The sequence below is a fragment of the Cynoglossus semilaevis genome, chromosome 18 (assembly GCF_000523025.1).
Source record: "Cynoglossus semilaevis isolate Cse_v1.0 chromosome 18, Cse_v1.0, whole genome shotgun sequence".
Taxonomy (NCBI): domain Eukaryota; kingdom Metazoa; phylum Chordata; class Actinopteri; order Pleuronectiformes; family Cynoglossidae; genus Cynoglossus; species Cynoglossus semilaevis.
The window spans coordinates 542,984-554,090 of NC_024324.1; the positions used below are offsets into that span (position 1 = coordinate 542,984).

General features: G+C 48.6%; 3 protein-coding genes across 4 annotated transcripts in view; 1 reads left to right on the forward strand and 2 right to left on the reverse strand.

Annotated features, from left to right (window-relative positions):
• The window catches only part of vps52 (VPS52 subunit of GARP complex), a 9,178-nt gene extending 5,115 nt beyond the window's left edge, over positions 1-4,063 (reverse strand). The window contains exons 1-10 of the mRNA XM_008330812.3: positions 3,912-4,063; positions 3,397-3,478; positions 3,178-3,230; positions 3,026-3,101; positions 2,766-2,833; positions 2,385-2,560; positions 2,160-2,310; positions 1,998-2,098; positions 1,773-1,905; positions 1,621-1,678 (exon numbers count right to left, since the gene is read on the reverse strand). Of these exons, the coding sequence (XP_008329034.1) occupies positions 1,621-1,678; positions 1,773-1,905; positions 1,998-2,098; positions 2,160-2,310; positions 2,385-2,560; positions 2,766-2,833; positions 3,026-3,101; positions 3,178-3,230; positions 3,397-3,478; positions 3,912-4,007 (994 nt within the window). The 5' untranslated portion in view covers positions 4,008-4,063. The remainder of the gene's footprint in view (positions 1-1,620; positions 1,679-1,772; positions 1,906-1,997; positions 2,099-2,159; positions 2,311-2,384; positions 2,561-2,765; positions 2,834-3,025; positions 3,102-3,177; positions 3,231-3,396; positions 3,479-3,911) is intronic.
• A 573-nt stretch (positions 4,064-4,636) lies between these two features.
• jtb (jumping translocation breakpoint) lies at positions 4,637-7,113 on the reverse strand. 2 transcript variants are annotated; one of them, XM_008330809.3, is made up of 6 exons: positions 6,977-7,113; positions 6,078-6,303; positions 5,919-5,959; positions 5,743-5,828; positions 5,583-5,662; positions 4,637-5,429 (listed from the first exon to the last, which is right to left on the reverse strand). In XM_008330809.3, exons 2-6 carry the CDS (start codon positions 6,164-6,166, stop codon positions 5,273-5,275), a joined length of 453 nt encoding a protein of 150 aa, XP_008329031.1. In that variant the 5' UTR covers positions 6,167-6,303; positions 6,977-7,113; the 3' UTR covers positions 4,637-5,272. The 2 variants fall into 2 exon arrangements, with proteins under 2 accessions (XP_008329031.1, XP_008329030.1); XM_008330808.3 differs by having other exon boundaries at positions 6,078-6,340; positions 6,977-7,070.
• A 1,676-nt stretch (positions 7,114-8,789) lies between these two features.
• LOC103393802 (gastrula zinc finger protein XlCGF52.1-like) lies at positions 8,790-11,095 on the forward strand. Its single transcript, XM_008330891.2, has 2 exons — positions 8,790-9,569; positions 9,888-11,095. The coding sequence occupies exons 1-2, from the start codon at positions 9,440-9,442 to the stop codon at positions 11,093-11,095; spliced, it is 1,338 nt and encodes a 445-aa protein (XP_008329113.1). The 5' UTR covers positions 8,790-9,439.
• Positions 11,096-11,107: the final 12 nt, after the last annotated feature.

An 11,107-nucleotide genomic window follows, 5' to 3' on the forward strand; every position in this document is an offset into this window, starting at 1 on the left:
GGAGGAGGAGAACCAGGAGGAGGAGAACCAGGAGGAGGAGAACCAGGAGGAGGAGAACCAGGAGGAGGAGAACCAGGAGGAGGAGAACCAGGAGGAGGAGAACCAGGAGGAGGAGAACCAGGAGGAGGAGAACCAGGAGGAGGAGAACCAGGAGGAGGAGAACCAGGAGGAGGAGAACCAGGAGGAGGAGAACCAGGAGGAGGAGAACCAGGAGGAGGAGAACCAGGAGGAGGAGAACCAGGAGGAGGAGAACCAGGAGGAGGAGAACCAGGAGGAGGAGAACCAGGAGGAGGAGAACCAGGAGGAGGAGAACCAGGAGGAGGAGAACCAGGAGGAGGAGAACCAGGAGGAGGAGAACCAGGAGGAGGAGAACCAGGAGGAGGAGAACCAGGAGGAGGAGAACCAGGAGGAGGAGAACCAGGAGGAGGAGAACCAGGAGGAGGAGAACCAGGAGGAGGAGAACCAGGAGGAGGAGAACCAGGAGGAGGAGAACCAGGAGGAGGAGAACCAGGAGGAGGAGAACCAGGAGGAGGAGAACCAGGAGGAGGAGAACCAGGAGGAGGAGAACCAGGAGGAGGAGAACCAGGAGGAGGAGAACCAGGAGGAGGAGAACCAGGAGGAGGAGAACCAGGAGGAGGAGAACCAGGAGGAGGAGAACCAGGAGGAGGAGAACCAGGAGGAGGAGAACCAGGAGGAGGAGAACCAGGAGGAGGAGAACCAGGAGGAGGAGAACCAGGAGGAGGAGAACCAGGAGGAGGAGAACCAGGAGGAGGAGAACCAGGAGGAGGAGAACCAGGAGGAGGAGAACCAGGAGGAGGAGAACCAGGAGGAGGAGAACCAGGAGGAGGAGAACCAGGAGGAGGAGAACCAGGAGGAGGAGAACCAGGAGGAGGAGAACCAGGAGGAGGAGAACCAGGAGGAGGAGAACCAGGAGGAGGAGAACCAGGAGGAGGAGAACCAGGAGGAGGAGAACCAGGAGGAGGAGAACCAGGAGGAGGAGAACCAGGAGGAGGAGAACCAGGAGGAGGAGAACCAGGAGGAGGAGAACCAGGAGGAGGAGAACCAGGAGGAGGAGAACCAGGAGGAGGAGAACCAGGAGGAGGAGAACCAGGAGGAGGAGAACCAGGAGGAGGAGAACCAGGAGGAGGAGAACCAGGAGGAGGAGAACCAGGAGGAGGAGAACCAGGAGGAGGAGAACCAGGAGGAGGAGAACCAGGAGGAGGAGAACCAGGAGGAGGAGAACCAGGAGGAGGAGAACCAGGAGGAGGAGAACCAGGAGGAGGAGAACCAGGAGGAGGAGAACCAGGAGGAGGAGAACCAGGAGGAGGAGAACCAGGAGGAGGAGAACCAGGAGGAGGAGAACCAGGAGGAGGAGAACCAGGAGGAGGAGAACCAGGAGGAGGAGAACCAGGAGGAGGATGATGATGTCACAGAAGAGACATGGAGTCACATGACCTGATCACTGTGGCTGATAAAGGAACACACCCAGGAGCTGGACCGTACCGTACCGTACCACCCAGTGTTCCAGCTCAGGATCTAAAAATACATTTGTCGACAGAACAGGAGGAGCTGTTGGTCCACCGCTGCCTCCTGTGGCCACTTTGTGTCAGTGAAGGATATCTTTCTTGGCCGTGTCCTCCACTCCCATCAGGTCGTCTTTATCTGCCACCTCCTCGTACTGCGGGAGACACAAACGGGTGACACCTGAGCCTCTGTGGTCATGTGACCGTGGTGGTCATGTGACCTGATGACCTGATGACCTGATGACCCACCTGGACCTTCAGCAGGCGGCTGCTGTAGGACTTGAAGTAACTGAAGTAGATCTTGCTCATGGTGTCCACGTACTCGTCCCTGATCTCCTTGGCCACCGTCCGCTCGTTGGCCAACAGGAACTGGTAGAAGAACCTGCAGCAGGAGAAGCAGAGAGGAGGTGCAGCAGGAGGTGCAGCAGGAGGTGCAGCAGGAGGTGCAGCAGGAGGTGCAGCAGATGGACCCACCTGTACTTCAGCAGAGTGTTCTGAGGGATCTGGTAGTTGGTCATGGGCTTCCTGAAGGAGTAGATCTTCTGGAGGATGAACTCTCTGATCTTGGACACGGCCTGAGGAGCAGAAACATCTCAGTCTGGATCAGCCCGCTCCCCCGTCCTCCCCCGTCCTCACCTTGATCTTGAGGCGGTCCACGATGTCCTGGATGTCGGAGCACGCCAGCGTCTCTCTGAAGCTCAGCTCCTTGGCGAAGTTGATCTTGTTGTTGAGCTCGTGAAGCTGCTCCACGAACTCCTGCTCCGTCACCGGACTCTCCAGGACGACGCTGCGGAGGAGACACGGTCAGACCCAGGCGGGAGCGTGCGCGGGAGCGTGCGTGTGCGCGGCCGGCGGTCTTACGAGATCATGGCCTCGGGGACCATCAGCTCGTCCACCAGCTGACTCAGGTGGCTGCGGACGGCCTGTCGGTTCTTCAGACGGACGTTCATGCTGACCGACTGCTGCTGCAGCGTCTGGATCTCACTGCTGATGGACGACAGGTCGCTCTGGAAGCCGCTCAGCATGCCCTCCATACGCTGAGGAGGAGAGACAGGAGGAGAGACAGGAGGAGGTGCATCATGACACTGGGAACTCCCAGAATGCTCAGTGGTTTGTTAGTAATGTGGCGCTAGGACGTTAGCTCTGTTGGTTTCCTCTCAGCTGAGGGAAACACAGAGCCGTACAGTGTGTAGTACCAGTACCAGTACCAGTACCAGTACCAGTAGCAGTACCAGCTCTGACCTCCAGGATGGAGTCACAGGCTGTGATCTGGTGGTGCAGCAGAGCGATGTTCTGACTCTCCTTGATGTCTGAACGCAGCTCAGGAAAACCAGCAGCACAGTACCAGGTGGTACCAGGTGACACCAGCTCACACCAGGTGACCCCAGGTGACCCCAGGTGACCCCAGGTGGTACTAGGTGACACCAGGTGGTACGAGGTGACACCAGGTGTCACCAGGTGGTACCAGGTGACCCCCCTCCCCCCACAGACAGGGAGGATACAGTCTCTGATGGAGGCCTGCTCGATCTTCTGCAGCTCCACCTCCACCTGTTTGGAGTACTGCCGCAGGTCCACGCCCTGGAAACACAGCAGCATTTGTTACAGCCACCGTCACTTCTTACGAGAAGTCGGTTTGACGTGTGCGCGCGCTCACCGTCTTCAGCGCCTCCTTCACCAGCTCGTCTTCTAAGTTGGCCTGGATGTGGACTGAAGAAGACAAAACTGTTCAGAGAGCGTCGACCTGAACGGCAGGTGGCGCTGTGGTGACATGTTACTGTTCAACACACTTCAACAGGAACTCCCCTGCAACACGTCTCACAATTGTACAGTAGGGGGCGCACACAGTGAGATGCGTGTGTGGCCTGGCTCTTACCGTCCACTTCGTCCAGGATGTACTCGTCCGTGGTGAGGTCCAGTTCTCCCAGGTTCAGCTCGGCCATGTCCGCCTCTGGTTTCTGCGGAGACACGTCGGTGTTCAAGTGTCACGTCAGGGTCAGAGTGCGTGTGAAAACTGGATCTCGTCAAACATCAAACCACGTGCCTTCTCACGATACCTTTGACTGAACCACTAACACCTCAGACCGACGTGATCGGACGTTTGAAACATTTCAAACCTTGTTTGTTTTTTTTCTCGATCACCGCGAATATGAAGAAAAAACAAAATCTTTGGCGGAGAGATCAATTATAATGTTCTTATGACGTCACTAAGATATAACAATGACGAAAATATGTTTTAGCATCCTCACTGAACCGGAAGTCGGTGTTTTGACAGACGCTAAGGCTAACGGAAGCTAAGGCTAACAGCTGAGCAGACATCGTTTCCAGACTCGGTGTCTTTACATTTTCTGTTGGTTGAATACATTGTATAAACAGTGACGTCACAGTCACCTCGTCCTGTAGATAAACCATGGCGGAGTCTGCAGACTTTGAACCGATGTTTACTTCAGAAGCCGCTGCTCCAGACGCCGTCACCGCTTCCGCCATTTTTCCTATGACGTCTCCTTCTGCTGTCGTGTTTACGTCAATTCAAGTAGTTTGACAAGGCTGCAGCGCCGCCACCTGGACAATAGCGTAAATTCCAGCTGGGACCTTCCGCCACTTTTTTTCAGATTTCTACCCATATCGAGGCGAATTAGTAGAATGTTATTGATCTTTTCCAGGAACTCGTTCGTGCAGTTTGTTACTGTGGTCAGTGGTTTATGTTGTTTTTAAGATATTTTCAGTCACACTGTGCTGATCGTTTGATCATTTTTGTTTAAATTCTACCCACGGTCACATGTTACAGTGTACTGGCAGGGATTTTTAGACATTTTTATTTTTTTGGATTTTTTAATTAAAGTCAGAGCAGGTTTTTTTTTGTACAATTTTCACAAACAAAATGTTTTTGTCACAACTTCTACACAGTTCCATGTCTTAAGATATTTTGTCACATTTTCTGACCGATTTCTTTTTTAACACGCTTTTAGTTCAACTTTTCACATGTCAAGATGTGGATTTTATTTTAGCACCAATTAACTGACTAATTAATCGTGGTTTTGGGATCTTTTCTGTAGGAATATTTTTGAGAGAACTTTTCTTCACTGTTTTCAGTCAAATCAAAGGAAACGCTTTGATCTTGAATTCATCGTCTTCATCGTTTATTTTCCCAGAAAAAAAACAAACTTTTACAGTAAAATGTTTCAATGAAATATAAAGTTCTGACACAAAATCTAATCCCGTGAAGAAGGAATACTTTTTAGCAGCTGCAGTGAACTGACCAATCAGACGACAGCATCTGTGTCCCACTGTGATGGACAAGAAACAAAGTGGAGTCGGGACTCATTTACCCACAAACCATCTGTCATCACGTCCTTCAGACCAAACAGGTATGATCACATGACCTGCTGTTTCCAGCTGAAGTCTGGGGTGGCGCTGTTGACACTACAACCGACGACTGTTGGACGACAACGTCACGTGGACGTAGACTCTCCAACACTGCCTTTAAAACTATTAGTTCCACGTTTTTTTCTTCTCCTGTTAAATAAAAGTTCAGTTTGAAAAACAAAACACCAGGACTAGTACCAGGACCAGGACTAGTACCAGGACACCAGGACTAGTGACCAGGACTAGTACCAGGACCAGGACTAGTACCAGGACCAGGACTAGTACCAGGACCAGGGTTAGTGGTTTAAATCCAGTCTTGGTGAAAAAGTACAGCAGGATAAAAACTCCAAAGCTGGTCCTGCTCTGGTTCCAGAGTCTCCGTCCTCTCAGATGGACTCGATCTGCCGTCGGACCTTTTCAGAAGCCTGACGGTCCAACCACCGCTGACGGACGACCACCAGGATGGCAAAGAGGACGGTGAGGGACAGCACGCTGGCCTCAAACTTCCAGAAGAGATGTTCCTCCATCAGGGCAGAGCGACAGCTGACGGACAGAGAGGAGACGTTAGTCCACGGTCGTCCACCCACTGAGTTAGACTGAGTCCAGCAGGTAGAGGGCGCTCTTAGTAGACACACCACAATCAACCATGTTCATATAGTAAAACAGTGATGTCAGCAGTGATGTCAGCAGCCTCACCTTTTGTACTCGTCTCTGTTTGATTTGGTGCAGTTCACTCTCTCCACGTAGCCCGTTTGTACGCAGGCTAACCAGGACTTCTACAACACACACACACACACACACTCAGTCACCACACCAGTCCACAGAGTGTGTGACACGCAGCGTATGAAACACTCACTGTCTGAAAAGCATTGCACCGTGCACATGCAGTTGTGATAACAAAGTCCTCCAGCAGCCAGCAGGGGGCAGCCAACGACTTCACTGCTGAAAAGGTACAAAAAGGTCAGAGGTCAAAGATGGTCAACTGTTGGAGAACATTCTTTATGTTACTTTTTAATTCTGAAGTATTTGTACCTGTAGTTTTCTCTTCACTCAACAGGGCGGCTCCAAACACCCTGAAACCACCACATCATTAAACCCAGTGTGTTATACATATATATATATGGATTTGCATTCTTCCAATCATGGACTTGATTCCAAATGTATGAGCGGCCGTCGCTCCTGAACTCTGACCTGAGAGAAACCAGACCCCAGAAGAGAGCGTGGAGCAGCAGGACTCGAGGACGACAACAGGCCACAGGGATCCGACAGTCGCTCTCCATTGGTCTATTTCTACAACAGGACACGCCCACCGCCACGGCCACGCTGACGTTACTGCCGGGGTTCTAGATCAGGTCTTTAGAACCTCCTCAGACCCTGTCCATGTCTGAGACCAGCCGGACTGATGAGCAGAACGGACCTCGGTCCACAAGAACAACAGCAACAGTTACGTCACACTGTGAAAAAACATCTACAGATATTAGTTAATCACTCATAAATAAATCAATGACCGGATGAATGTTTGACACGGACCGGAAATACACTCTAGTTTTCCTTTGTAAACATGTGATGTGACGTTGTGATTCTGTAAAGTCTGGGATTTGACAACGAAGAGGAATCAAAGAAAAAACGTCTTCATTTGGACATAAGTAAAAGTGTAAATGTGGGTTTAATTGTTCAAAGGAATCACCAGATATCGACTAAATAATCGACAACGTGTTTCGAACACGTTCACACAACAATACTAACGTTAGCCGATGTCAGTTTAGAGGAGGCTGCGCTAGCATCGATGTATTTTCACATTAAACTGCTTTTAATCAACAGATGCCGCGGACGTTTCATCTCCAAACATCATCTCGGTTGTCGGTTATTAGTTACGGTTACTGACCAAGTATCCATTTAAGTGTTTAACTGTTGAAAACTCCGTGCTAAAGCTACGTACCGCACTAACGACATCAGAACACAGGCTAATGTTAGCCGTGTTAGCTGCAGCACAGAAAACAAACAAAGAGGCGCCATTTTCTATGGTGATACAGAAAGTTGAGTGATTTGTCATTTGAGCTGAAACAGAAAGAGTCGAGCTTTTTATTTACCAGCAAAACTGAGAAGGAGTCAAACCCACAGCGGCTTCTGGAACAGAACTCGATCTGAAAACAGGCAAACGGGGAGTGACGTTTAAACACTTCCGGTAAGCTTTCCAAAACAAAAGCACACGTCACACGTTTGACATGATCGATGATGCACCGATGAGCTGTAAACAAACGATTGTTTTTTAAGTAAATTCTTACCTTGATTTGTAATTAAATGTGTTATAACATTGTATTTAATTCAAAATTAGTTTAATCGAAAGTAACGAGGCTACTTTGAACGCAACATTTCTCTACCTTAGATTCTGAAACTCAAACACGTCACCTCCGGTGAGTTGGAACTCAATGTCAACATCAACGTCATCACGGCGTGACGCCGCTGACGCACGTTCCGTGTTTATTACAGGTGTCTTATCAAAAACACGACACGGAAAAACGTTTTTAGAAGAAGATTCGTGGAAGAAATGTTTCCTGGACGTCAAAATAAAATGACATTTTACATCAATTTGATTCAAGTGAATTTAAATAAAAAGAAAACTCTGACAATGACTTTTAAACCACTTCAAAAAGAGGAAAAATGTTTTTATTGAACCATGAGGTTTAACTGAAATGAAAATATTAGACACGGGACTTTTATCATCTTTTTATGTTTACATCAAACACATTTGTTTAGTTTGAGTGGAGCAGTATTTGGACTTTGTATACCACCCACTAGGTGGCGCCATATTGTCTTTTCCAAAGGAAAGTCTTTGCTTCAGAGACTGTGGACGAAAAAGCGCGAACACCTTGAGCCACGTGGACACCGACACACGTGACCGGCCTGGCTGTGGCGACTGCGCCCCCTCCAGCAGAACTTCTTCATGTTACACTGAGAACAGGAAGAAAACGATCGTCGTCAGCGGCTTCACCAGCAGGGGGAGCCATCCAACCTTTAGGAAATTAAATCCAAACTCCCAGTTGATTTTCTTTGGACGTCGGCCATTTTTGTTGACCTTTTCGACCTTGTTAACTGTTTTTCTGACCTGGTCAAATCATTTAACCCTTTTCTTACACTTTGTCAAAACTGAAGTTTTTTTAATAATAATCTGTTCATTTCGTCTCGTCTCAGACTTATATTTGAAAACCGTCGATGTTTTACCAGAACAGAGATTCGTCGCCGCTTCAAACGTCGACAAAGTCCAGGAAGTCGATGGACGTCGGGCATGTTGGCGTTTGAACCAGAGACCACGGACGCGTCCGTCTGCGGGAAAAAACATGTGTTTCACTACTGAAAAGGTTTGTTCTTTCCCAGCATGCACCTGTGCCACTGTACCAGAAGCAGACGAGTCGCAGGCGTGACCTCGGGCAGACTGCAGCGGACCGTGAACAGACAGAAGCAGCCGATCAGCAGCGGTACCGTCAGCCTCATCTGTCAATCAGAGAGTCAGTTCGTCGACCAATCAAATCACAGAACAAAGTCAGCAGCAGCAGCAGCGACGCCGTTTCTTCTTCTTAGTCAACAAATGTGCAGCAGCTCAGCAATCCTCTTAGTCGGCTCTGGTCCAATCACGTGACTCAGGATGACATCACAGGGATCCACTCTGGTACTTACCAGACGGGTCACAGCTGAAGGTCAAGGTCAACGACCTCCACCATGAAGAACAAAGACGAGCAGTCGTTCAAAGATCTGACTGGTTCTTAAAGTCTTATTTTACTTCATTGTACACATTCATCGTAGTATTAGTACTAGTACTATTATTAGTACACAAGGACTGTTACTTTGTTACAGCGTGTTAGCATCTTGTTGACGTGTTAGCATCATGTAAAGTTATTGATCCTGTATTGACGTGTTAGCATCATATTGACGTGTTAGCATCTTGTTGACGTGTTAGCATCATGTAAAGTTGGAGGTTATTGATCCTGAAGTCAACTGCAGTAAAAACTACGATAAAGTTTCTTTGTTTTTTTGTTGATTTTTAAACAGAGCATAAAATAAATAAATGAAACCACATTCATCAAATCATCAGGACTGAACTCAGAGCAGTGGAGTTCCTCTGTAGACGTGAACAGTTTCACCTGAGGAGAGTTCATTGGTCAGTCAGATTTTGTGATAATAATGAGATTATTCAGTGAAATATCAGTTGTTGTTTTTTTTCCTCTCCTGGAGGATTAGCCGTAGTCCGTGTTTGTGGAGGGATTTTGACCCAGTCTGTTGTTTTTAAACGGTCGAGTCATTTGGTGTTTTTTAGTTATTTTTTTAAATCTAGTAACTAATCTATTCTAGTTCTACCGCGTAATGGTGACGTCGCTAATGGTTTAACGCTCTGTTTACGTAAAATAAAATAGTTTTCAAATATTTTCCTTTTTTAAGTTTTCTGTTAACCGATTTCGTCCAGTAGGAGGCGCTGAAGCGTCTATTTATTGACTCTAACACATCAGCCGAAGGAGGAGGCTAACAGCGGCTAACGGCTGCTAGCAGCCGCTGAGAAGATGGAGGGTCGTAACGAGGAGTCTCCAGCGGAGCACGAAGTCAGAGCGCAGCGATCGGAGCTGAAGATCTGCCGACAGGGGGGGCTGCTCGATGCCCAGCTGGATCCCCGAGGCCGGCGTCACTCAGCAGGTCGGTCTCTGCTCACGACCGCGGCTTCGACAGCACACCCCAACTAGCATGCTAACACAACCAAGCTAACAGCTGCTGTAGACTGACGTCAGCCGCCGAGGCCTGAGTAGAGACATGTCAACAGCGCCGCCATGTTGGTGTGGGCAAAAGCGGAACGAGAATAGAGAATAGAGGGGCAAACAGGCGAAGTTACAAGAGACACACACACAAAAATAAAATTTAAAAATATTAAATATATATATATATATATTTAAAAAGGAAATTGTATTTTTAAACTCTTAACTTTTTATTATTTATTCTTTCTGCTCTGTCTGACAGGAGACCAGGAGCTGATGAAGATTAAAGAGGAGCAGGCGTGGGCTCCCAGTGGAGTCCAGGAGAAACCACAGCGCCCCCACATCAAAGAGGAGGTGGAGGAAGTTTCCATCAAACAAGAGGAAGGACAGATCATCGCTGTGACTGTGAAGAGTGAAGAAGACGAAGACGACGAGGAGGAGGAGGAGGAGAAACCAGAGCGCTCGTGGCTTCTTTATCAACATCAGATCGAGGAGAACGCGGACGACGGACACGTCAGTGAAGAGGAGGCTGGATGTTCTTCAGAGACCGACCGTAGTACCGACGACTGTGGGAAAACCCACGGACGGCCGGGGAAAAAAACAGCGAAAAATAAACTGTTCCGAGGTGAAGAAAAACCATTTGGTTGCTCCTACTGTGGAAAATTCTTTAACCAAAAGAGCACACTCAAAAAGCATGTGAGAATTCACACAGGAGAGAAACCATTCAGTTGTGCTGAGTGTGGTAAAAGCTTTGTCCAGATGAGCACTCTCAAGGCCCATGAGAAAATCCACAGTGGAGAGAGACCCTACAGTTGCTCAGAGTGCGGCAAAACCTTTCGACATGAGTGCAATCTAAGGTCACACGAGAAAATTCACACGGGGGAGAAACCATTTAGCTGCTCCGAGTGCGGTAAAAGGTTTTCCCGTGAGTACCATCTGAAGTCACATGAGAAAACACACACTGGGGAAAAACCATACAGTTGTCTGGTTTGTAGAAAAAGTTTTGCCGAGAAGAGCAACCTGAGGTCGCATGAAAAGATTCATTCTGAAGAGAAACCATTCAGTTGCCCCTTCTGTGGTAAAGGGTTTACCCATGAGCGCTATATGAGGATTCATGAAAAGATTCACTCTGGAGAGAAACCGTTCAGTTGCTCTGATTGTGGCAAAGGCTTCACTCATGATCGTTATCTGAGGAAACACGAGAAAATCCATTCGGGTGAAAAACCGTTCAGCTGCGGGACGTGTGGCAGAAGTTTTACTGAGAAGAGCAATCTGAGGGCTCACGAGAAAATTCACACAGGAGAGAAACCATTCAGTTGCTCAATGTGTGGAAAAAGGTTCCTGGAAAAGAGCACCCTGAGGAAACACGAGAGAATTCACAGCAAAGTGAAAAAACCTGGAGCCAAGAGACGGGAACAGAGACTGGACCAGGGACCGGACCATGAAACTGATCAGGGGCCGGACGGGTGATTAAGCCACGAT

Coding starts and splice junctions, on each gene's coding strand:
- jtb (XM_008330809.3), bottom strand. CDS start 6,166: ATGGAGAGCGACTGTCGGATCCCTGTGGCCTGTTGTCGTCCTCGAGTC. Junction 5,829..5,918: donor GAGTGAAGAGAAAACTACAG/GTACAAATACTT, acceptor GTACCTTTTCAG/CAGTGAAGTCGTTGGCTGCC. Junction 5,663..5,742: donor GGTGCAATGCTTTTCAGACA/GTGAGTGTTTCA, acceptor TGTGTGTTGTAG/AAGTCCTGGTTAGCCTGCGT.
- LOC103393802 (XM_008330891.2), top strand. CDS start 9,440: ATGGAGGGTCGTAACGAGGAGTCTCCAGCGGAGCACGAAGTCAGAGCG. Junction 9,570..9,887: donor AGGCCGGCGTCACTCAGCAG/GTCGGTCTCTGC, acceptor TCTGTCTGACAG/GAGACCAGGAGCTGATGAAG.